This window comes from Vidua chalybeata, chromosome 5 (genome assembly GCF_026979565.1).
Source record: "Vidua chalybeata isolate OUT-0048 chromosome 5, bVidCha1 merged haplotype, whole genome shotgun sequence".
NCBI lineage: Eukaryota > Metazoa > Chordata > Aves > Passeriformes > Viduidae > Vidua > Vidua chalybeata.
In genome coordinates, this window is record NC_071534.1 from 2,220,641 (window position 1) to 2,245,885 (window position 25,245).

General features: G+C 44.8%; 2 protein-coding genes across 8 annotated transcripts in view; both read left to right on the forward strand.

Annotated features, from left to right (window-relative positions):
• Nucleotides 1-6,835, forward strand: part of PLEKHA5 (pleckstrin homology domain containing A5) — a 165,278-nt gene extending 158,443 nt beyond the window's left edge. For 4 of the 6 annotated variants that reach the window (XM_053942711.1, XM_053942712.1, XM_053942713.1 and 1 more), the window contains 2 exons: nt 846-930; nt 3,893-6,835. In XM_053942711.1, coding sequence (XP_053798686.1) covers nt 846-930; nt 3,893-3,911 — 104 coding nt within the window. In that variant the 3' untranslated portion in view covers nt 3,912-6,835. Of the gene's footprint in view, nt 1-845; nt 951-3,892 lie in introns of all 6 variants that reach the window. The other 2 variants (XM_053942717.1, XM_053942718.1) reach the window with 1 other exon arrangement.
• Nucleotides 6,836-22,846: 16,011 nt separating this feature from the next.
• Nucleotides 22,847-25,245, forward strand: part of AEBP2 (AE binding protein 2) — a 40,457-nt gene continuing 38,058 nt past the window's right edge. For both annotated transcript variants that reach the window (XM_053943820.1, XM_053943822.1), the window contains exon 1: nt 22,847-23,532. In XM_053943820.1, the coding sequence (XP_053799795.1) occupies nt 22,847-23,532 (686 nt within the window). The remainder of the gene's footprint in view (nt 23,533-25,245) is intronic.

The window sequence follows — 25,245 nt, forward strand, 5'->3', positions numbered from 1 at the left end:
TGTAGTTGTTGGTTGGAGCAAATCCTTCCTTTTTCATCTCAGTCCTGGGTTATGTGTAGACTTTTTTACCAGTACTCCCTGCTGCTGAGTGACCTTAGATAATGCCAAAGTTGTGGAATTATTGAGAGTTTCCAATGTTTTAAACTAGCAAGTAAAAGAGCCCAGTTTGGCCACATTTTGAGGAGTAAGAAAGAAGAAGAAAACAGAAACCACCACCTGACAGGTACAATGACTGGTGGAGAGTCATTTTGCAAGAAGAGAAGAGTGGAATAAAGCAAAACTGGGCAAAGAAGGAAAAAAAAAGGGGGAAGGAGGAAGGGAGAAGATAGAATTCAAGACATTATTAGGATATGTGCTGATGGGAATGGTTAAGTAAGCCAAATGGTTCAACTTATGGATATAAAAGGTGATCTGGACCTTTGTAGTGCAGTCAGCAATCCTTTCTGTGACTTGCTAATAAAAACCAGAACTTGTGTGTACATTTTGCACTGCTCAGCAGAATGAAAGAGCTTAGTTAATCTGAGCTGGGATATGAAGGTGGGTCTGGGCCTACCCCAACTACTTAAATTTTACTTTTTTTTCCCCCTCTCTTTCTTGGCAACATAAAACATCAGCATTCCTGCATTTGCTGTTCTACTATTTATTTCTAAGCCTGATTAAGGATCAACTGTGCTCTCCCTTGAAGCTGTGCTTTTTGTGCTGGTCAGATTTTAAGCCTTTACTTGTGTGGCTTTCATTTGTTTCTGCTTATATTTGCTGTGGCTTGAAATGGTGCTTTTTCAAGCTGATCTTTATTATGGCTCCTGTAACTTGTATTCTTATTTCTTTTGCTGTATGACCCGCAGTGAAAAGTTTGCCTTCCTCACCAGAATCGTCCTTGTCACCAGCTCCATCCACACAGACACAGCTCACAGAGGGATCCCATTTCATGTGTGTATAGTTACAGAGAAGTACGTGCTTTCTTTCCCACCTCTCCTCTTCCTAGTAATCTTCCAGGTTATCTGTGTGCTGTTATTTTTGTGAGAAGCATCTGGTACTCAGCAAGACAGAGCTACCTGCAGTGTTGAATATAAATTAGCCTGAAAACAAATAATTTTGTGTATTGATTTGCTTGCGAGGAGTGCATTCTCCGTCCAGCTACAAAGAGAAAGGGCTAATTGGTTTATCGAGGGCTAATTGGTTTATCAAGCATGTTCTCCACAAGTGGCAGGGTAATAGCCCTTGGAATTAACAGCCTGAGCTGTTCCAAAACGGGGAGTTAAGGCACGAGCATCACTGCACAGGTGCAGATGAGTCTTGATGCTTCAGCCATGGGCAAAATGGGCAACCAGAGCTCAGTGGTGCAAAGGAGGGAATAAAGGCTAATGGCCTGAAGAATCCATGGCTTAAGACATAGAAACAACAATTACAAAACTTTTTTTTTTTTTCTTTCTTTCTATAGCTAAAGCCCTACACAGCTGCTCTTTCCTGCCATAGTGGGTGATTGCTTCTAGAAATCAAGTTAGAAAGCATGAGTTAGGCTAGATTTACATTTTCTACCTGTGGTGTCACCCACTTAATGAATGGCAGTGGGAATATAACTTGTGTGTGTTTGTTTGGGCAAGTGCTTAGCAAAATCAGTAGGATATCAGTGTGAATGCTTCAGCACTTTACCAACATTTAAATCAATCCACATTTCTTTGTTGTCAGGAAGTGTCTGTTTAAATAAGCTTTCTGCTAAAAGAATGAGCTTTGTCTGATGGCAGTGTTAAAAGCCATAGCAAATGTAACTTGAGAAAGCTTTAAAATCAAGAACAATTTAAAATTGAGATATTTTCAGTCATTTAGCATGAGGAGATCTGAAAATGCATTGTTTAAAATATACTGTCTCAGCCTCAATTGCCAAGGTTTTATTTTAGCAAAATTAGACTTAATTAGTCATCACAGAGACCTTTCTAATAGGAACTAAGGGCAAGAAACCATTTATATTCCTTAAAAAAAAAAAAAAAAAGAAGGGAAAATTATTAAAATATTTTCTCCTTTTGAGAAAGTGGGAAATGCCATCTTCACATTCAGTCCTGACACTGCTCCTGCCTTCCTGATGGGTGTGGTCTGCCATGATTAGATTTAGCGTGAGTTTTTGTACTTTTATTCAAAATGTGTATTACAGAACTATTTAAAAAATAAAAGAAGTGGAACTTCCCTTCAGTGGGAATGCTGGTTTGTGTTAATGCTTTTTAGGTTCACTGTATAAATATAAATATAAAATCTAGATACACATATACATATAAATAAACACTTTATAAATAAATTTATTTATAAGTATATAAATATACCCACATTTACCATGCATCTCCTTTTTAAATAGGACAAGCATTCCCCATCAGCTGAGGTTTGGGTCAGTAATGACACTGAAACTGCACTGCTGGATTCTGTCTGTAGGCACAGGAAGGGGCAAGCAACCAGAAATCTATCCCCAGTTGCATTAAGCTGCTCTCAGCTCAGATCAGCAAATTCATTTCCTTTAGGATTTATGCTAAATAAAAGAGAAATGAATAGGAAAAGGCTTGTCCCCCCCGGGTGAGGTGCATCCCCACAGCCAGTTCTGCAGGTGAAGCATTTCTGTGCTCAGCACAGCTCTACCCTCAAAAGCCCCTAAAGAGGCTTTAATTGCTCTTGTCAGTCTGATTCTGTGCTTGCACATGCCTCACCCTGATGGAGAAAGGATCCCAGAACTTCAGACACATCCCTTGTGGCCGTTCAGTGTTTGGATTGAGTTGGGGAAAGCTCTTAACTGTGGCACTTAATTCTGCATTGCTGCATCTGATGCCTCTGTTGGTTGTTTCCTTGAAGTTCCAAAACAAATCTGTTCCATGAGCTGGGCTTAGCTTACAAAGGAGATGGAGCACAGTGCTTGCCTGCAATATTTACTGCCTTCTAGGGCTGTGGTTCCAGTATTCCAGTGATTTGCTGAGGGGTTTTGGCCCATATTTTAACACACAGGAATTCAGTGTCCCTCCTTTTTCATAAAGTCTTAAGTGGCAAAGGGAACTTCCAGGCTGTAGGATCAGCCCTGGTCATATGCAAGCAGATTTTTCAGGCAACATCTGGAAAATGTACAGTGGATTTCAAGGAAGGAAGAGGTAATACCTATATTTGGCTTTTACAGTCAATTAGAAAAATGATACCCTTGGCACGATGCCGGGGGAATTTGCCATAGGAAATTGGTGGCACAGGATATTGTAGGACTAAGGAGAAACCCCTTAACACAAGGCTCCTTTTTTGTCACAGCCCTTATTTTGCAGAGACAAATCTCTTGTGTGTACCACTAACCCTGTTAGATTTTAAGCATTGCATTTGCACTGGGATAATGAAATTCTATACAGCACCTGGGTTCAAAGCTTAGGAACATTTTTACCAATGAACTGTTAAAAGTTATTTATAGAAGTCCTTGTAGCAATTACCAAAATACAGCAAGATCTGGGTAGAGCATTTGAACTACACTGCCAGTGCAGTGTAGCAACTCAATTAATTCTGCATCCTTCTTCAAAATGTGCATTTCGAAGACTAGTTAGGATCTTTGCTATTATTACTGGTTTTAGGTGAAGAGCATTTGGAGGTGACCATGTGTAACAGGATAAAACTCTCAGAGTAAACAGACTTTCATTCAAAGTGGTGTAAATTTGAAAAAAAATCTTGGCTTTGCTTCTTTCTGTTGAGATATCTTGACAGCAGTATTATTCATCAGGAAAACAGATTTTGGAAACAACTGATTTCTAGGATAGTTTATTATGTTCTACACCTACATTGCTACGTTGAGGTCAAGAGTTCTTTGCTGTGTTGAATCCCCTGAGTTCTTTAGATGATATTCTGTTGCTAAATTTGAGTAACTTAATCTGTGTCTGTCTTTCAGCACTAATGGCTTCTGTTGAAACAATTCATGCCTGAGATGTATGGACCTGACCTATGAAAATATGAGAAGATATTGTACAGTATATTTTAAATCTATGAAATTCATAGTTCTGATGCTTTCGGCCACAGAGCATCGTTTTATCACTTCCTGGAAAATGTTTATTCCAAGAGAGCTTTAAATGGCCCACGTGTACACTCAACAACCTTCAGATCGTTCTCCTGATACCAGCTTGCTGCTACGATTTCTGTGCACATAAAACAAAGGCTCTTTCTAATGTGCAGCCTACAGTCAGAACTTCATTTGCTGTTCTTCAGAATTTAATGTTCTTTTAATGATGGATCATATAAGTTTACTTTTTTTGCTTCTTTTAGATGCATAACTCGGTTAATTTTACATATCACCACTAAACCTTGTTTTACATTTTTTAAGCATTACGATTTATTGTTTTAACAATTTGTTTGTAAAATTTTTATATATATATACATATAGATATATTTAAAATGTGCCATTTTTATTATTGCTTAGTAAGAGATGTCCTGTTTCTGCTGTAATGATTTCTTGGTCAGGTTGCAATGTCAGCAGTTACTGCCACACTTCTGTCAACATAGACATTAATGTTAGTGGTTCCTTTCTCTTGACTAAAATGGAGTGTAGGTATTTTGAGGTACTGGGCTTTTCCTTCATGGGGTTGGGGTGTGTACAGCAATAAGCAGGTTTTCAATCCAGTACTTAGTTTGTGTACAAATGTAATTATGTTCATTGTGTATATATTATACAATGAGCACATACGATGTAAGTATAAGAAGCCACTTATTATTGTTCAAATACGAATGTTCATATCCCATTTCTTTTATATCATATTAAATAAATGTTGATGTTCTTAAGGACTTGTATGGTTAGTATTTCTTCCAGCAAACAGATGTCACACTGTGTTCCACCTTTTGATGTGGGGAATGCAACAATTCCTACCCCATTGGCAACGTCACCTGTCAACCAGAGTAGCAGTGACAGACTCTTAAGAGATCCCAGTCTTCCTCTTTGGGAAAGAATTAAGGCTGCAGCACAGAACAAAAACAGACAACCTGAGACTGAGATGCAAGAAATACAGGTTCAGCTCCTGGCTCTCCCAGACTTGTGTTGTGATACTGGAATAATCACTTAGTCATTCTGCTCCTCCATTCCCTGCCTGTTTACACAGGAGGTAATAGCCTGTCTTAGTGGGGTGTGGTGAGCAGTGATTCAATATTTGCAAACATTGATTGCCAAGTTCAGGGGGGTTAAGGAGAGAAGTGTGAGGATTCCTGGAGGCACCTGCATAGCAACTGAAAGGAAACCTGAAATAATCTGTCAAGTGTTGTCACACTACAGATGTTACCAGCTTTGCTGTTCCTTCTCGCACAGCTGCCTGATTTTGCCTGAGACAAAAGAGGGTTAGAAAAGAATTAAGAGAAACAAAAATATTTCAAGGAAAGCTTTTGAATCTTAGGATGTAAAGCTAAGGAATCTTTTGCAGGTTCAGGCAACTGCTGTGTGCTTCAGTGCATGTGTATGCCATAAGTGGTAAGGCAAGTTTCACAGCAAGGCAGCTGCCAGCTCCTGTTGTGCTTTTTTTTTTTTTAATCATAAAAATCATATCCTGATCAAGATAACATTGCTGTTCTAGAAGTTATATAACTCATTGTGCTTTTCCACAGAGGAGTACCTGATACTGTCTCACAGTTTGAACTGACTTCACCATTGCCCCTCTCCCCACGTAGGAGTTTGTGTTAGTTGCATTTTTCTGGCACTCCCAGCTCTGCCGCCTGTTCTTCCTGGTGCTCTTTGCCACAAAGATGCAGAGTATGTTGTCTGGCTACCTGTTGTCCTGCCATTTTCTCTGAAAAGGAAAAAAAAAAAAAAATAGGGATTAGAATTCAGCAGCAGAGCCTGGAGGGGTTACAGTGGGAGAGGTGGCTGAAGGAAAGATGAATGATGATGCAGGCATACAGCATTGAGCTGAAAAGTTACCACATCATCCCCTTTTTTTTGGAACAGCAGCCCCAGATTAGTGCATCCTTCCATGCAAAAGACAGAGCAAAGAAGAGGAATGTCATTTTATTGCACAACCAACCAAGGCTTAAGTTCAGCAGCATCACTGGAACACCTGAGGCAAAGCAAATAGGACACACCCTGTTCTCTCCCTAACCCTTCTAGAGAGATCTGTTTGCTGTCAGGTTTTGCAATCTCTTTCTGCCCTTGCTGCCAAGAAAAGAATTGCAACCAATAAAGGAAAGAATGACTAAGTGATTTTTGGACATTTATAGATGTTGCCTGTGTCTAAAGCACTTGTTGGTTTGGTATATCTGCAAGGATTGTGCAGTTTATAATGGAGCTGGGGAAGAATGAGCAGGTTTTGCTGAACTGCTGGCAAAGACAGCAAAGGTGAATGATGCAGGAATGTAGTAATGATCATAGACTATAATTTCACTTCCTGTGGGCACTTGCTGCAAAGACTTGGAGTTTCATTGGGTGCTCTATTTTTTTGTCTTATGGAAAAAAAAATAATAAATGTATGGCTTTGTGTTATCACAGAGCATTTACTGTTTCTTACCTCATCAGAATAACTCATCCCAGTGATCGTACTCCTGAGATATAGAAATATCAGAATACTGATATGGTCAGCCTTCAAACATCTATTTTAAGTTTGTATCTTAGGATATTTTTATATTTCTGACTGATTGCTTTATTGGCTATTGCACTGACACTTGTATATATGGAACGTGCTTTTTTTTCAAAAGCAAGAGTCCTTAGGAATAATGCAACACATTCTCTACAGATGTTCATGCTTTTCAGAACCAATTACATCTATTTTTGTCTTTTGTTCACCATTTGCATTGTTCCAAGGCTACTAGAGAATGTGAATCTTTAAAGTCCCTTAATAAAGTGACATTACTGAAAAAGTTACAGTTGGTGTCTTGGCAGTTTTTGTATGTTGTGGACTGGCTCACAGGGAAAGACCTCACCAGGCAGCTGAAACCCAAAGCTTGTTTATGTTATCACTGAGGTGGAAAAAGTAGTCTTCACATTTCCTCAGGAATATGCATCATAAAATGAATCCAATAAGGTTCTATTTTCAGGAAATCAGAAAAAAAAAAATGCACATTTCAATCTAAATCACATTAATTGGACAGTCTGTGACAGAATTCTTATCCACCCCATTGGATCCACTGGAGTGCATACATGAGAACATTAATGAATTACTCTGTCAGTAATAGATTTATTAAATTCTCTAGGACTTAGACAAGTGGATTAAGTTGTACCCTGGGTAAGCAAAGCAGCAGAATGGAAGAACTTTAATCAGTGGTGCTGTTGGATAAGTCTTACCTCAAACTTTTCATTATATTTTAAAGATAAGGTGGAGGGGTTTTAGTTTTTTCCTTTTCTAATAAACCATAGGTAGTACTCATTCAGATCTCAGAGATGGCTCATGTCTTGCCCACACAGTACTGTTTTGTCCCTGTGATCCTGGATTGTGCTATAATTATTTTCTGGAGTTATTCTAGGGTAGTTTAATCTTACATCAGTTTGAATCCTAAGTTTAAATGTTCTTTTCTGTCCTTTAGAAAGTTGACATTCAAACGGCCGATAAACAAATTGTCCCTACCTGGCATTGATAATATCTCTGAAACAACTTACTCTAACTTTTCTAAGGATGCACACGGAGATAACAAAGCAACATCTGGCCTTCATTTCTTCTAAAGAACATTCTATATGCTTGCTGGTACATCCTAGGAGCTGTTTGCCTTGTCCATATGGGAACACTGACGAAACTGCTACAAAAAAAAAAAAAAAAAAACATGTATACATAAAACATAAAATATACTGGTGGCTGCAAACAAATGCCTGACCCAAAATGAAGGTTTAAAGCAGCTGCTTTCTGAGCTTGACATGCACAGCTTGTTACCCAGCTGTTCCAGATGTGTCAGCGTTCAAATGTTACTTGTGGAATGAAGATTCTGGTTTTTTTTTTTTTTTTTTGTGGTGTTTCTTCGTTCTGTGGTATGCCAAAGAAAATGTTTTTAAGGTCTGTCTAAATATTATCTGGCTGCTGTGGTGAAACTGCAAGCAGCTCTTAATTGCAGCTCTGGGTAAGTGACATCAGCATAGAGGTTGCTAATTGCCTCATGTGGCAGTCTGGCTAGGGATGTGTTTAAGAACACTTATTTAGGCTGGATTAGGTTCTGTTTGGGATAAAAATGTAGGCAAATGGTGCTGTTCTCAGTGGGCTGCTGTAGAGTATATCTGGACAAAACCAGATGTGGGATCATTTAACTTCTTTATTACTGAAACCAAAACGAAAATAAGGAATTAATTTTTTTCTTTTTGTCAAATACTATCCAGATCCCTGTTCTGTGGAACAGGAATACTTCAAAGTATTTCAGACTAAAAATGGAAACACCCTCTTGCTCTTTTGAAGGTGAAATGAGTACTGTTTAAAAAAAGAAAGCAAGAAAAAAGCGGACTCTGTATGTTTAACTTTATATGTAGAACAAGGATGATTTACTTACAGCCTCGAGGTTTGCTCAATGAAAACTTTCAGGAAGGTACCTCATCCTCATCTGTTGTTATCTGGTCTGTGTCACAGTGAAGTGACTGGTGCTGTACTGGACTCCCTTCTGTATCTTTAAATCCATTACAGCCCAATGTGTAAAATAGTCTGCATTCCTTATGTGGAGGAAAACTGCCTTATCCACACCCAGCTGTCTGTCCCTACATGAGAGCTGAATCCAGGCAATCAGTTTCCTGTTTGGAGAGGTGAAAATCTGCAGGTGCTTATCATCCTGAAAGATTGAGTCAAAGCATGTAATGAGAGACACACAAGATTCCCAAGTAACTTGCATGTAAATCTCCTTTATTTTCAGCAATGGATTCTATTTAGGAAAAAAACTTTTTGCTAAGTAATAGTCACCTTACTAGAAATAAAATAATTAGTAGGTATATAAACAAATACCTAAGAATTTATTTGAGAAAATTGTCATTAATTGACAGTACATTTCAAAGCAATTGAGGGGTGAAAAAAGACTGCAAAAATTCAGCAACTCAGCTCATAAATCACCTCTTTACAATGTGAATTTCTGGTGAGTCTTGACACTGATTACACATGTAAGTTGAGTGCTTCATACTGTGCAACTTTCTTCTTGGTAAATTCCCAAGTCAGCAAGAACATGTTTCAGATGTTTTAGCTTTAAACACGAATGATTTTTTTCTTTCTTTCTTTTTTTTTAGTATGCTCCTCCACCAGTCTAGGAAACAGCTGTTAATGGCTCTTGGGTTTACTCTTCTTATACACTGAAATAGTCATATGTAGATAGAGAGAAAAAAAGCTGAACTTTCTGATTAATGTTTCCTGATGCTATTTTGTGTTTGGTTTTTGGCTACCTGGAGAATGTCTCAGAGAGTTTGCACATGCAAGGGCTGGTACTGAAGGAAGCCAGTTTGTAGGAGTCAGGTCTAGCTAGAGGTGTCATTTTGTGAGCAGCAAAATTGCCTGGAAGCCAAAATCACCTTTGAATAACATTCCTGGCTGTTTTCTTAGCCTGTGCCAACAGACCCATAATTTTTTGTAACTACTGCTTCTAGTATATTGTGCCTACAAATAATAAATATTTTTTAATAAAGACAAAGTGCCTGGATAATGTGTGAAATCCTGACCACTATTTACAAGGTAGCAGCTACAAATTAACCAACCAGCCTCAGCCGTTTAGGAGATTGCCTTGGTGAAGAGGAATTGGTTAATATTCATGGACTACAACCCTGGGAAAACCACACTTGTTTATATAAGCTGATTTGGGGGTATAACTACTCTGACCTCACAGCTTTTTATTTTAAAACTTTTATTTCATGATCTTAAAGCTATTCCGTTCTGTGTGATCAGCTAAATATAACCTAGCTAAGCTCCACTTCATTTCCATCATCCAGCTTTTAGGACAAGGGAGAACAGAGGTCATGACATTTTGATCATTTTTGCCTCATTAAAATCTCGTGGACCCCAAGGAGCACAGCTGGGTCATGTTTGTAAAAAGTGGGACTCTAAAGCCTTGCTTTGAGCCGTGCCTATTTCACAGGAGTGCTTCCCGTCCATCCTCCCCTGGCTGGCTGTTCCCAGGCTGGAGCACTGCGGTTATTTCACCCGCGAGCAGAAGCCCTGACTTTCACAGCATTTTCAGGCAATTAATCAAAGGCGGTATGTGAAGTCTAAGATCTCTACAGCTGATGGCTCCAAACTCTTAAGAGGATGCCAGTGTACGGGAGTGAATCCTTGTTAAAGCTTTAGCACTGCAGACTCTCCAGGCGTTCCCGGACCCTCGGGTGCTGTACCCGCGTCTATGAGCGCAGCAAAGCGGATTGCTGTTCGCTTGAATGGTTGGCTTCCTCCAACAACTGCTGGAGGAGCTGTAGATTTTCAGGCTGCCCAGCAAGCTGGGTTGGTGTTTTGGGAAGCGCTGCTGGCCATCAGTAACCCTGCAGGAGGAGGCTTTCCCTCCGCGGCCCTCCCTGTCTCCCGCAGCTGGCCGTGGGCACGGCTGGAAAAACACCGTCATTACCTGTTGGCCTGGGGGCAGGAGCAGCCAAGCTTCCTTCCAGTGCCTGCCCTGGGCAGATAAGTTGTGTTAGGAGGGGAAGCAGGAGATGAAGGGCGCGGATGTTACCAGTCCAAGTTCAAGAGCTCGCCCAGAGGGACCCCGGCAGAGCAAAGTTAGCCCGGCTGCAGCTGCTGCTGCATTCCCAGTGCAGCTTCCCTCCCTTTCCCTGTGCCTGGCCCTTTGTCCTCGCGGCGTGGCTGCCATTGTACGGGAGTTTTAGGGGATGAAAGGCAGCGATCGCTGATGGGTGACATGATAGTGCTTTAAATGGGAATGCAGATTGCTCCCAGAACCACGCGATGGAGCAAGGCGGACAAAGCAAGTGGCGGCAGCACAATAGGCTTCGGGTGATGGCCATGGCCACAAGTGACTGACAAAAGGAACAAATACCAAGATGAGTTAAAAAAAAAAAAAAAAAAATGTCCAGGAGTGTCTGGACACTTCCCTGTGCTCTGAGAAACTCTGTAACTGTGCCAGCTGCCCAGATGTGGCGGGCTGCAGCTGACCTGTCATCTCAGGAATATTTAGCATCCCTTTCCCTTCCTTCTGGGAATCTGGGTGCTGAGCACGCGCAGGAAATCGGGGATTACAAACTTGCCTGAACTTTTCACTGCCAGACATTAACATGCGGATGCAGCAGCCTGTATGTAAATGATGTTATCTGAGCTGTTTTATGCATGTGTTTCCAGGATAAGAAAGGAGATTATTTCATTGTGTGAACTAATTACCTGTGAAGAAAAAAATTTAGAACCTTTTTAATGTTAATGCCAGGCTGTATTTTTATTAACCTTCCTACTCAATGATGCAGTGTTGTGTGTTTATTGTGTATTTTCAAATGTTAAGGACTTGATCCTTTAACCTAAGTGAAAGAAGTTCTCGATAGGACTTTGCATAAGCAGGTTTCTTTGCAAGGTTGCAGCCACATCTCAGAGCCTTCCTTTGCTCATAAAATGGGGTTGCTTCACCAAATGGAAAGACAAAGTGACTTTTAAGTATCGTGATGTTGCTGCTTAATGGTGCGCAGCAACAATTAAAGATAAAAAGGGGATAATGGCATTAGACTGGAACTGCAAGACAAATTACTGCAAAACAGAGAAAATGTATTCTTGGCCTAACCTGCAGTTGCACACAACCAGGGCAACAGAATTAGTGTTGATGCAGCAGATCTGAGCCCAGATGGGAACAGCCCTTTTGGTTTCAGGTGAATAGATTGCATGATTTAAAGTTAAACACGCTCACACTGCAACCATTATGATACAGGAGAGAATTTGTGTGAGAATCTGATCTCTTGTGGTTCCAGCATCTCAGATGAAATTCTGCATGTTGCTTATTAATAGTATAATTAGATAAGGGAGGAGGGGAGTAACTTTCAAATGCTTCGTGTTTCAATATTTATATGGCTTTTAAACCAGCATTTATTTTGTCATACTTTGTTAAGCATGACATAAACTGAGCTGTTGAGGTTTTACTGTAGAACATCAGCTGATGAGAATATGCTGCATGTAATGGAAAAGAATATGCATGCAATGTTCCAAAAGGAGTTACCATAGTGCAGTGCAGGTGGTGGACTGAGATCACTCACTGCAATATAAGAAAGTCCCAAAATCTGACTGTATTAATATCCAAAAGGCCTCCAAAATATGTACTGTTATAAAAAATCTGAAATACAAGTGGTCATGGACATTGGTCCAGTACTTAATTTATGTTTTATTGAGGATGGTGAGGAGAATGTTTGTTGGTTTTTTTTTTTTCTGTAAAGTCCCATTTTAAATTGGCTGCTTTGCCTCCTCTCTACATGAAACTTGGACTTGAGAAACTGGGACGTGTGTCTGAGGCACTTTTGTGTAAGATCCTCAAGATAGCAGGGAGAACAGAAACCATGGCCTGAGGTGGTGCCAAAGGATTTTCCTTGGAAGAAACAAGGCAGAAGTAGGTCATGGCTCTCTGCAGAGCTGATACCTTAATGCTTTCAGTGCCTGAGTTACACTTTATAATACATCCCTCTTTGTTGCACCTCTTATGCACTAGCACAACCTAAATCAAATTGCTTCCTCAATTTAAGAGACCCCAATTTTATGTGAAGACATGTAGGCATGGATTGTAAGATTCACCACATTTAAAATCAGCTCTTTTTCACCTTGCTCTGAAAAGTTTCCCTATTTTCCAGGCTCTAAATAGCCAAATCCACTTTTCACTGAGAGGAAACAAATGCTTAGCATTGCCAAACCCAGACAGAAATTCAACTGCAAAGATGATGGTTCTGATAAATTATCCACTTAAATGCAATATAAAGCCAAGCTGCTGCTGACAGTATGCCTCTATAGCAACAGCTTGCCAAGAATATATAGGGCCCCTTTTCTTACTGTAACTTCAGTATTATATGAGGTTGTTTTGGGCCACTGATCTGCCTAGAAAATAGGATAGTATTTGTTAGGATAGTATTTGTTTCTTGAATTTGATTGCATGTGTCACTAGGCAAAAATCATCAAGCACATAATGTTCACCTTGACTGAAAAAAAAACCAACCCAGTTTTAAAAGACTGACTAGACTCAAAAGCATCATGTCATTAAAAGTCAGGCTGTTGAGAGCACTCCATGTGTGGGTTTAACAGCAGCTTTCACTGGAAGGCTTCAAAGACAAACAACTGCACCTCAGAGCAGTCCTGGGAAAGAGACTCTCTTAAACATATCCTAACCAAGATGCATACATTTCTGCATAGCAACATGCTAAAATGCTTTGCCCACCCCTATGCAGTCAGCTGTTTGGAGAATCTGAGAGCAGCTGAGCTGGGAATGGAATTCAGGAGAGGGGAATCTCTGCTTTGCCTATCAGAGGACATGCAGTGCATCCACAGGCCACATCTTCGGGGCATTGAGCTAATTTAGGATCTACAGCTCCCAGTTCTGCCACGTATTCCAGGCTTCCTGAGAGAGTGGACTTCTGAACTATTGAAATTCTGACTGATGGAGGGTGAAATTCTGAGTACAGTGCAACTTCAGCTCTCCTGTGCAGTAGGGGCTAAGTCCCCACCTCCCAGCAGCCATCAATAATATCAGGATTTGCTGTGGGTTCCTCCAAACTCCTTAGTTCCCCAGCTCTCAAGCTGAGTTTGATAGTCTGGCCCCACTGAGGTCAATGTGAATTTTGCAATCAATACCAGAGACGCCAAAGTTGCAGACAAAGCCTGTAAAATTCCTCTGAGGGCACCTATCTCTGAGCATTTAGTTTGCAATAAAGGTGGCTGTTGCAAGATTGGGTGTAAAGCACTCAATTTCGGTTTTCATTCCATCAGTGATAACCAGTGGGGGCATGAAACAAGTTTCCAAATGTTCTCATTTCCCACTGCTTCAAATAAACAGCACCAGAACTCGATCAATATGTGCACAGCCAAAAAGACCTCACTTTCTCTTTCCTTGTCTAAATTATGAGGCTCTCACCTATGCAGCAAGCATTTTTAGTCATTTCTGTAAAATGAAACTCCACTGGGAATGGAAGAGTCTCACAGTTGTCCCAAAACTGGTGCTTGTGGTGATTACAGTGAGCACAGACAGCAGGCTGCCTAACTCAGTGTGAAAGGCAATGCATTGGAGTGCCCAGAGCTGAGCAGGTAACATTCCACCCTTGCCAAGGGTATGACCCCAAGGAGCAGATCCTGCCACAGAAATCCTCAGCCTCTTGCCCCAGAGCTGCCAGGTGAGCTCCAGAGCACACAGACATGCTGCCCCTCGCACCGAGGATGCAGGAGTGGCAGTCATTGCATCGATGGAGCTGGACTGCAGAATGTGCTGGTGTTTGGGTTTTTTACAAAACTGCTGCCTTCAGCATGGCATTTTTGTGGCAAAGGGGAGTGCAAGAAGGCTGGGTGCTGTCCTTGTTAAACCAAAGAGAAAAACAGAAAGCGTGGGGAGTACTGAAGGGGAAGGAGGGGGGCGGGAGAGATCCATTTTTGCCAGATTGCAGCTGTATTGCAGCTTCAGAGGCCAGGAGTGGGGAAGTTTGCAGAGTAAAACCACGGAGGTTTGACAAGCAGGCATTCCCCTGGCTCTCTTGTCAGCCTGCAGACAGGCAGCACAGTTCCTTTGGCACAGCATTGCTGCAGTGAGCTGATGAAGATCTTTTCAGTCCCTGGGCTTCCCAGTGCTGTCATGACAACAGCTACTTTCTCGGTCCTGCTGAAACCCCTTTTCACATTCAGTGAATGCCACGCACAGAAAAGTAGGTTGTTCTCATCAGTCTCCCCCTCTCTCTCTCAGATTTGATTGACTGAGAATAGGGAGGGGTGCTGTACTTCTACAAGCTTGGCTTATTTTCTATGAACATGATGGATCCTTCATCTTACAGGAAAGGTTCGAGGAGTTATGAATAGCAAACGGGGTTTTAATAGCTCAGAAGACAAATACACTATCTGTAATAAACATTTGTCATTAGTGGCAAACGACAATGAAGTCATCCTGCTGGTTTTGTAATTGATAAATTAGTTTTGATTAATTTGAGTATGACTTCTCTGTTCAGTGAATGCCCTAATAATGGCAATTCACAATTCACATCTTTGGATGCAATTCTGAACTTTTCTGAAATTAATGTGTTTGCTTGTGCTCAGGCCTACCAAATAATAAATCCTATTTAAATAAATTAATTCTGTATATGTCTAGCTGTTTGAAAAACTTCCCATTACATGAATTTTTCTTGTAACATAAGCAGAGCAGTGGGGAGAGAAGATGAATTGTCCAGCTCTTAAGGTTTTGGGAAATCCGGATTTTTCTCCAAGACAGTATCTTGCCCAAGGCTGCCAGAGTGTGTGATAAATGCCTCTCTTAAGGATAACCTCTCTCCCTTAAGTCTCTAGCCTGCCAAGATCTGGCAATCATGGAAAACATGTACTCTCACTTGCTTGTCATTTCTAATCTCACGGGACGTAGCAGGACCCTAAATTTGGCCAGTTTGGGAATTCTGAATGGAGCCATTCAGACTGCATCCAAACCTGCCTGCAGGGACTCAGGGCTTGGTCCCAGTCACACAGCCCCATTCAGCTGCTGTGGCTCCCAACCAGAACTCCCTCCCCATCTTTACAAAGCATGCTGCCAGGCAGGAGAGGTGTGAATTATGATTTTCATCCCCACGTCAGGCTCGGGCAAAGCCAGGGTGTATGGTGATATTTGGGAACCCAGAAAAGTACTGCCTTTGCAGATTTAGCAAAGCCTGTGCCTCTGTGCAACATGGGGATAACATCTGTAACATGGGAATAAGAGAATACCAATTTTACAGAGTCACAGAAAAGTTAAGGTTGGAAGGCACCTCAGGAGATCATAGAGTCCAAGCCCCCTGCTCCAAGCAGCAGCAGCTGGAACAGGCTGCTCAGGACCATGTCCAGATGTGGTTTGAATAACTTCACAAACAGCAGTGCCACAACCTCTCTGGGCAATCTTTCCCACTGCTTGAAAGTGAAAAAGTTTCTTCTTACATTTAAATAGGATTGATGTTCTACATCTCAGTTTGTGACCATTGACTCTTACCAGACACCACAAAGTCTGGCTCCATCTTCTTTACTTCCCCTCTCAGATATTTACACCTTGATAAGATCCCCCTGAGCCTTCACTTTTTGGGCTGAACAGTCCCAGCTCTCTCAGCTGCTCCTCATCTGACATGCTCCACTCCCTTAATTATCTTCAGGGCCCCTTGCCGGGCCCACCACAGCATGTTCTGGGAAGCTGAGAACTTTGTTTGGAAGGACATGTGCTCACAAGAGTTTGATCTTGGAAGGACAGGAGATTCTTTCAAGAAAAGAGGGGAAGAAAAAAAAAAAAAGCACATAAAATTCATAACTGGATTTCTGCAAGGGGATTTTCATTTAAATTTTATGAAACATTAATTTAAAGAAATCTAAAACTGTTCTATGGAAAAACCCATATTCTGCTTACCACCATAAATTGAAGAAGGGGAGTTTGAAAGTAATCCTAGAACACAGAAAAGCTGTTGTAAACTTGTACTCCTTCCAAGCTGTGATTTGTATTTAATTAGCATTCAATTAATTATGCATTTCTGTTTGGTTGTAATGGTTACACACCGGTTTTGCAACATGCAAGATCTTGATTACTTTTATGGTTTTTGAAAACAATTTCCATGTGTGCAAAAAAGCAAAAAAAACCCAACAAACCTCCTGACTTCATATCCATATTTTTAGGGGAAAAAATGGGATTTACTGCCTAGTGTGCTTGTGCAGAATTGCCCCCTCAGTTGGGATGGCCTCCCCTGGTTTTACCGCGAGGTTCTGCAGCAAGTGACCAGCAGAAAATAAATGGACATCCTGGTGACACCCCTCTACATGTGCCCAGGCACACACCTTCATTTAAAGCTGGAATCCAGCTCTGTTTTGCATAAGAATGTTGAGAAAACCAATTCCCCAAATTAACAGCATGTAAAGACTCTGTAATCTGGAAGCAAATATTTTAATTATCTCTGGCTAAAATGAATCTAAATTACAGCATTTAAGGATGTTGATTCTTCCGAGAGACATAAGAATTTTGGCTGCCTTTACTGAAAAAGAGCAAACTGTGCCAAAAAGAAAATGTACACAAGGAGGTTTAGGATACTTTGGGAGGAAAAGAAAGTATTTCTGATAATTTTTATAGGTTTTTTAGTCATAAATAAAAATATTGACAATACCAAACACAGAGAAAAGATGCTCTATTTGCTTGTACAGTCCCACATATATTACTGTTTTACTTGTTCAACTGATATATTGCATCAGTTATTTAAATTTTCCACTTGAAAAACTTTCCCAACCGTTTCAAAGAAAAGCACAATGCACTTTTAGCATGTACTTATGCAAGTCCCTGGAAGTCACAAAAATTGAGAGACATGGGGTGACAGGATTAATACTCAGCAATACCAGTGCAAGTGTACTGAGAGTAGCTTTTGTTTCTGAAGCAAATTCTGAGTTCATTCTCAGTGGTATCTATAATAACTAAGAGGATATCACAGCTGAATAGTACCTACTTGAAATTCTGTGCTTATATTTCAGGTTTTGCAGCAACCTGTAGAGAACACCAATGAACCATATTACGAGGCCTCCTAATGCCCTGAACTCACAGCTTTTTTATCTTTCACTTACAAGAAATTGTCAGGCTTCATTATTTTGCATTTCCTGTTTTCCTTCAATATAACTTGACAACAAATTGAGCATCAATTAGTGTGCATTTTAGAGGTTTCATCTACTTGTAAGGCGTCTGATTCCTTTCAAATACATCAGAATATCTATGGACCATGGCCTTCCTTTCACTGTTGGTGTTTATAGATGGCTTAAAGCAGAGATGCTCTCATCTCCACTGGGCTGGCTGGAGTTTACCACGAATGCAAATAGAATGAATGGTAGGATGTGCTTTTGGATGAGCTCCAGAATGACTGAATGGGGTTTTCCATTCCTGAAGTAACACCTGGTTCTTCACATCACCTTCGCAAGTTTTTAACTTTTTTTTGTTCCTCTTTTCCCCATCCCCAGAGAGTTACACTTGACTAAGCTGCCTGGAGCTTTCTGAAGCTTCATGACCTAACAGGAACAGAATGCCATTTTATTTTTTTTTCCCTCCTAGTTACCACTAAAAGCAGTTCCCTGGTCTAGATCATGGCAGGAATTTCAGGGACAGCTGTGCTGGCACCAGAGAAGAGGCAGCAGATCAGCGTGACACAGAGCAGGGGCAGCGCAGAGCGGGAAGAAGGTCCCAAGCAGTGTCAAGAATTCATTTTGCTGCAAAATGTTTTTCAAAGCCAGTTACAATCCCAGAGAGGGCTCAACACTCCTGGGGAGAGAAGAGGGACCCTTTCCCAACATGCATTCCCTGCAGCCTTCTTCTGGTTGGCCCAGCCTAAGGGTGGCTTGTAGTTTCTCAGAGTCATGGTTTCTAAGCAGACAGTACAGACAAAGATTAAAGGCAGCTTTAAAAAGAAAAGAGCATGGGAGCTGAGTTTAAAGGGAGAATTAACTGGGTGCTGCAGGAGAGGGTGGGGTCACAATTGCATCACGAGGCAATTTCAGCGCAGTCTGAAGGGAAGGGTGAGAACCCAGCGCTGCTCACTCGAAGCAATGACAGATGGCAGCCTCTTCCTCCAGACCTTGAACTGGGATGGCGAAGGGTGGGGCAGAAAGAAGGGAAGGGTGCAGTTTCCAGAGGCTGCTGAGTAGGCAGAATACTGAGCAAGGTGAGTCATGAGGTGCAGGCAGCAGGAATTTCCTGCACTGCTTAAGAGGTGCATGGGGAGGCAGGGGTTGGAGAAGGGAGCTCAGGGAGCAAATGCTGGGCTTTACAGAATCTCTCCCGGTATCCTAGCGAGTGTAAGACTGGATGTCACCTTTCCTGTACCTGTACCTCAGGCCTATTTAATTTTTCTTCTCTATTTATAGGCCTTTCTTGCTGTTCTGGAGTGTTTTTCTTGCATACTGTATGACATAGTACTATAATGCTGATCCAAGTTAGGGAAAAAACCTCAAGAAACCTGCCTTACATACATCTTCTGGTGATCTCACCGAAGTGTCCTTTAAGAAAACCCCACAAAACAGCAAAATTGCTGTGAATCAAGAAAAGAAGAAACTACTTCTCTGGAGTGTGCTTGTTACTGATCCCGCTGTCAGTGTGAATGCCCTGCACCCTGGTGTTCCTGAGGTAAGAGAATAAAATCTTCATTTCTTCTCCCTGCTCTGCTGTGTCTACAAGTTGTTTGTTCTTGAACTAATGGTCCTGCTTGGAATCTTTTGCCTACGAACAGGCTTCTCCTGGTTTACCTACCGGCTTTTTAAAATGTATTTTATTAGTTTGTACTTTGTTGATTCCTCAACACAAATGTCTGAGCGTTAAAACATCGTTGTAAGGTGATCATACCAAGCTGGACTGAGCACATCAGAAACCCTTTTTGTGAACGACAGAGTAACACGCACCAAAGTGAATGATGTGTTTTTTCTCAAAAGGATTCCCTAACAGGAGTCTCCTCCTTTGAGCTTTTATCACAGCATTCAAATGTAAATGATTTAGCTGCTTTTGCAAGTTGTGGAATCACCTGTTCTCCGACAGATCCTTTCAAGAGGTTTGAAAAGTCAAAAAACCTTGAAGAAAAAGGAAATCTAGCTTCGGTAGGCTGTGTGGGTTTGTACAGAGAAAGCTCAGTGAGCAATAATCACTGCTGCTTGCACTTCATTGGGACTTTATTGCAGCGCTCAAGGGCCGAGCCTGGACGCAGAATTTTGTGTGTATGGAAACCTGAGAGCAGGACACCGAGAGATAACCACGGAGTTTTTCTTTGATGCCTGCCTGCTGCAGCAGTGACCCCGTGGGTACCGAGCGCTTGCCTAAATGCCAAGTGATTTCCATCAGGCGATAGAAACGTCCCGAGGTTTCCTTCCCTGACCCTCTTTGAATACACAAATTACCTAACGAGCTGGCGTCTGTACCGCCCCGCTTGGGAGAGAGGAAAGTGGGAGGTCGAATCACCCTGCTCGCTTTCAGTGCCAAACACAAGGAGCCTTTGCGTGCACGCAGCGCCTCAAGAAACCCAGAGAGACCCTGAGGGGGGAAAAAAAAAATAGACATTGATTGCCTTGAGCACAGAGCGGAGCCGATCAGGACAATTGACGTTAGGGTACATAGAGTTCTTTGTGATGGCTTTTCTCCCCTTTATCTCATATTCTTCGTTTGTGAAAGGTGTCTTTTAGGGAGTCCTTCCTGTGTTTTTGGTTTCTCATGACTCGATACCTCCCTGATTCTGTCCCTTGCTGCGGCACAGAACTGCAGAAGGGCATTAGTGGGTACTAGAGACACAGGAATCATTTCAGCTACTGCCGTTTCTGGGCTGAATCAAAGGCTGGGTTGTTTTTGAAACGTCACCCTTCGCGTTTGATTAGACCAGTGACTGCAACACCCACCCGGACCCCGCGCCTTCCCCCGCGGAGAGCAAGGCACAGCACACACTGTTACCCGGAGGAAAGGCAGAAACTCAGGGTTTGGGGACTGTTTTGGTGAAGTTAGGAGACCTGCAATATACATTTTGCACAGACGAGAAACAGCGTTGCAGCTGTTCTTGTCTTTCCCCCCCCCCCCCCCCAGGATTTTTTTTTTTTAAAGCATTCTTAGCATTTCCAGTTTCTAGCTGAGGCTGGCTTCAGAAATCTGAGGAATTATCATCACTTTTTCATTGTGGTTGGTTTCCAAAATATGCTTATGCTCCTCTGCAGGCGAAATATGTTATTGGTTTGTTTTCAAAGATGAATCCAGTGTTGAGTCCCCAACCCCCTGTTGCTGTTTCAGTGCTGTGCCTCTCTCTTTTGGCTGCTACACCACAGCTTGTTCTTGTTGCTGCTCACAGCTACATCTGTTGATGGGCTGGGAGCCATCTCCAGCTATGCAAATGCAGGTCTTCGGAGCACCTTCTCCAGATTTTAATCCCACGCAGTTAACTTCTCCTGGAATCCAGGAGCTCTGTGGCCATGCCAGATATGCCTGCTGTAACTTGAGTTGGTCGTGTTCTTCCTCGTGTGCAGAAGGCACAAGGCTTTTCTGGACCGAGCTGTGGTTCTGTGTTTGTTTTTAAACTTAACTACCACGGCTTCATGATTTTTGTGTTAAATGTGGCAAGCTCTGTAAGCTTTGGCTAAAGACTGGCAGATGTAAGATATTCAAAATTCACATGGAACAGCATTTTATTACCTTTGGTTTATTTACCTGTGACTGAATAGCTTTCAATTACCCTTCTCATCTCTCCAATAACTTGTCAAACTACCTGATTTATCTCTGCGCCCAGATTCTACCTTTCTGTTCTACTGCCAATCCCCATCCTATGTACTTTATAGTAAACTTTATCCCATTTTACATGATCGCTAAATGACCTTAATTTTCCAACTCTGTTCTGAAGGCTTCTATGTGATTGAGAGCCGCCCTGCTGAGATTTCACCTTTCCCCTTTTATACATCCATAGGTTTAGATTGGGTATTAGGGAGAAATTCTTCTGGGTGAGGGTGGTGAGGCCCTGGCACAGGCTGCCCAGAGAAGCCCCATCCCTGGAAGTGTCCAAGGCGAGGTTGGAAGGGGCTCTGAGCAACCTGGTCTGGTGGAAGGGGCTTGGAGCGAGCTGATCCTTAAGGTTCCTTCCAATCCAAACCATCCTGTGATACTTCACAGTCCCCCTTTGGTCGCACAGCTTCTCCGCGGCAGCCGGGAAGCCTCACCCGTGCCAAGGGAGGTTTTCAGGCCGGTTTGTTCTGGCTTTTTTTCTGTCTCCTCGCCGCTCAGCGCGGTGGTTTTCACTCCTTTTTGTCAGCGGCGCTGGAACCCTTTCCCCGTCTCCTTCCTGCCCCGGCCGAGCCGTGGCACTGCCGGCCCCTCAGCGCCCTGCAGCTCCCCGCGAGGCGCCTCGCTTCTCCCGTTCCGTGCGCCCCGCGTCCCGCTGCCCTCAGCGCAGAGCCCGTGAGGGGGACCCGCAGCGCCCGTGAGGGGACCCGCAGAGCCCGTGAGGGGACCCGCAGCGCCCGTGAGGGGACCCGCAGCGCCCGTGAGGGGACCCGCAGAGCCCGTGAGGGGACCCGCAGCGCCCGTGAGGGGACCCGCAGAGCCCGTGAGGGGACCCGCAGCGCCCGTGAGGGGACCCGCAGAGCCCGTGAGGGGACCCGCAGTGCCCGTGAGGGGACCCGCAGCGCCCGTAAGGGGGACCCGCAGCGCCCGTGAGGGGACCTGCAGTGCCCGTGAGGGGACCCGCAGCGCCCGTGAGGGGACCCGCAGTGCCCGGCGCCGCCGGAGCCCCCCTGCTCCGCCTCCGCTCCTTCTCCAGCGCCAGCCGGGAATGTCCCTGCCCCGCCGTGCCGCCGGCGCTTGTCCTGGAGCGAGGCGGGGCAAACCGGCAGCGCTTCGCTCCCGGCGCGTCCCGCGGCACTCCCCGCTGTCCACGGAGCCGGGGGCTGGGATCACGCCATTCCAGCGGGGCTCCGGGATGCCCGGGGGGATCCGAACGGCATCCTGCCGGGATCCCTGGGGGATTCACGCCGGCATCCGCGGCGGGCTCCAGCCGCGATCCCGCCGCTCGCCCCCTTCGCACCGGGGGCCCTCCCCGGCGTTGTTTGTCCCCCGGCGCGCTCCGTAGCGCGTGCGGCGGCGGCGGCGCGAGCCGGGCCCCGCCCCTCCCCGGCGGTGCGGGTGCGCGAGGAGGGCGAGGGGGGCGGCGGCGGCGGCGGGAGCGCGCACCGGCCGCGCGGGCGCGCACGGGGCCGCGCGCGCACGCCCCCGCCGTGCGCACGCCCGCCCGCCCGCCCGCCCGCGGCCGGCCCCGCGCGCGCGGCAGCGACTCGCAGGCGCCATGGCGGCCGCTCGCTGCAGCGACATGGCGGAGCCCCAGCGGCGCCTTCCCGGGCAGGCGGCGCCCGCCGAGGAGGAGGAGGAGGCGGAGGTGGCGGCGGAGGTGGAGGTGGCGGCCGCGGCCGCCGGTGGGGCTGGATCCTCCTCCTCCTCGTCGTCGCCGCTGCCGCCGCCGCCGCCTTCGGCCGCGGCGGAGCCGGAGCCGCTGCTGCTGCTGAACGGCGAGGCGGAGAGCATGTCGGAGCCGAGCCCGGAGAGCGCCAGCCAGGCCGGGGACGGGGAGGACGAGGACGAGGAGGAGGAAGAGGAGGAGGAGGAGGAGGAGGAGGAGGAGGAGGGCGGCGAGGAGGAGGAGAGCAGCCTGGTGGGCAGCAGCAGCAGCAGCACGAGCAGCGGCTGCTGCAGCGACGAGACCCGCTCGCCGAGCCCCGGCGGCGGCAGCGAGGCCGACGCCAAGGAGGAGCCCAAGGGCCCCCGGGGCAGCCAGGAGGACGGGCCGGGCCGCGGCGGCGGCGGGGGCGGCAGCAGCTCCAGCAGCGTGTCCAGCGGCGGCGACGAGGGATACGGCACCGGCCCCGGCACGGGCGGCGGCAGCAGCTGCGGCAGCGCCACGTCGGGGGGCCGGCGGGGCAGCCTGGAGATGTCCTCGGACGGGGAGCCCCTCAGCCGCATGGACTCGGAGGACAGGTCAGTGTCCGGCGCGTCCCCGCCTCGGCAGCCCCCGCTGCCCGGGCGCCGCCCCGCTCCCGGCCGCGGGGCTGTCACGGCAGCCACAGGTTTCTCCGGCCAACTTGTGCCGGGCCCCCCTGCCCTGCTCCTCGGGCCCCCCGCCACGGCTGCCCGGCCGCGGAGGAGGGGGCGCTCCCCGGCCAGCGCCGCCGATCCCTGAGAGCCCCGAGCGGCCCCGCCGGGCGCTGCCTCCTCCTCCTCTTCCTCCGGGGCCTCTTTCCTCGGAAGCTGCGGATTTTTTTTTTCTCAGATGGTGCTTTCGGGGTTCTTCAGGGCTGTGGGGTGGCACAGCGCGCAGGTGGGGTGTACTGAAGCTTCGGGATGGGAAATGCATCCCTGGATGCGGTTTTACCTGCGCCCGCAACAGGGTCTCTGCTCTAGAGGGAGAAAACCGAGTGAAAGGCTCTTAAAAACATGAGGGGGGGGGGGGGAAAAATCGAGTTTACTAAAATAAAAAGGAGGCCAGCCTTTCCTGCATTACGTGTGCACAAGTAATAATCATGCACGGTGTGAAGTGAGGCTCGGAGTCGTCTTTGAATGAGTTCTCTTAATTGTGAATTTCAGAATCTGTAAGGATGAGTTCTTGAGCTTTTGTACGTTAAAGCTGCACATTTCATTTTACCAGGATTCTAGCTCGGTTCTGGTGAAAAGGCACAACCGAATTCTCACACATGGTTGAATTCGACCATTCAGATCTGTTTCAGCCTACTGAGTCAAGCATTTCAAAGAACATGGCTTATGTAGTAGCTCTCCCCGATGCTGTATGCAACAGTTTACTTGAAAAACTGAAAATAGGGTGGGAAAAGGACATAAAAACAGTGTGAAAGTGCTGTGTGCCCCTTGCTAATTAGTCCTTTCAAACAGTTTAAGAAACTTGTACAATTTTTCCATATGTTTAGCAGAAAAAGTACCAGACTTGCCTGCTAGAGTTGCAGTTAAGTAACAATTAGAATTTTATTTGTATTTTCTTAAGATAGTTTCACTGTTAAGTGTGCAGAATTACATGGTTTGGTCCAGAAATGGACTTGGAATATGTGTTAGATCGAGATCTTTGTAACTATACAAGTACCCGTATTTCAGCATGACTAGACCTAACCTCAAAGATTAAAACCAGCCCAGCAAACCCCTCGTGAGTGAGTCAGTTCCCCAAAACCATGTAATTGGCCTAAAAGTCTTAAGAAGACAGAAGAAAATTCAAGTCTTTGGTTTCCATCAGACTTGAGACTCACAGAAATCACGTTTTCTTTCTTCTAAACTTATGCAAGTGGAAAGGGGGTGTGGATGTTGGGGTTTGTAGGTTTTGTTTGTTTTCTGTTTTTTTTTCAGAAGCTGAGATTTTATGTGCAATTGACTAAGTATGGGCGTAGATTTCTGGAAAAACACCAGGTACATAAAGGAGCTCTAAAGATAACAGTTTCTTACTTTTCATAGAGTGAGAGTCTAAATCTAATCCCGATCTTATCCAAGTGCATGCCAGGGTTGAGGAAATAACAGAAATAACTTGCAGGGGTTTTCTGGAAGTAGCGTCATTATGCCTTGCCCTGTGCACTCCAGAGCTGGTTGTTACTTTCTTTCTCTGTCATTGTTCTCGTGGTCCTCCTGCTGTAGGTGTGTGGCTCTTTGCTCCTTCCCTTTACCACCAGGAGTGGGACTCTTTGTGTTTAGTGGTTT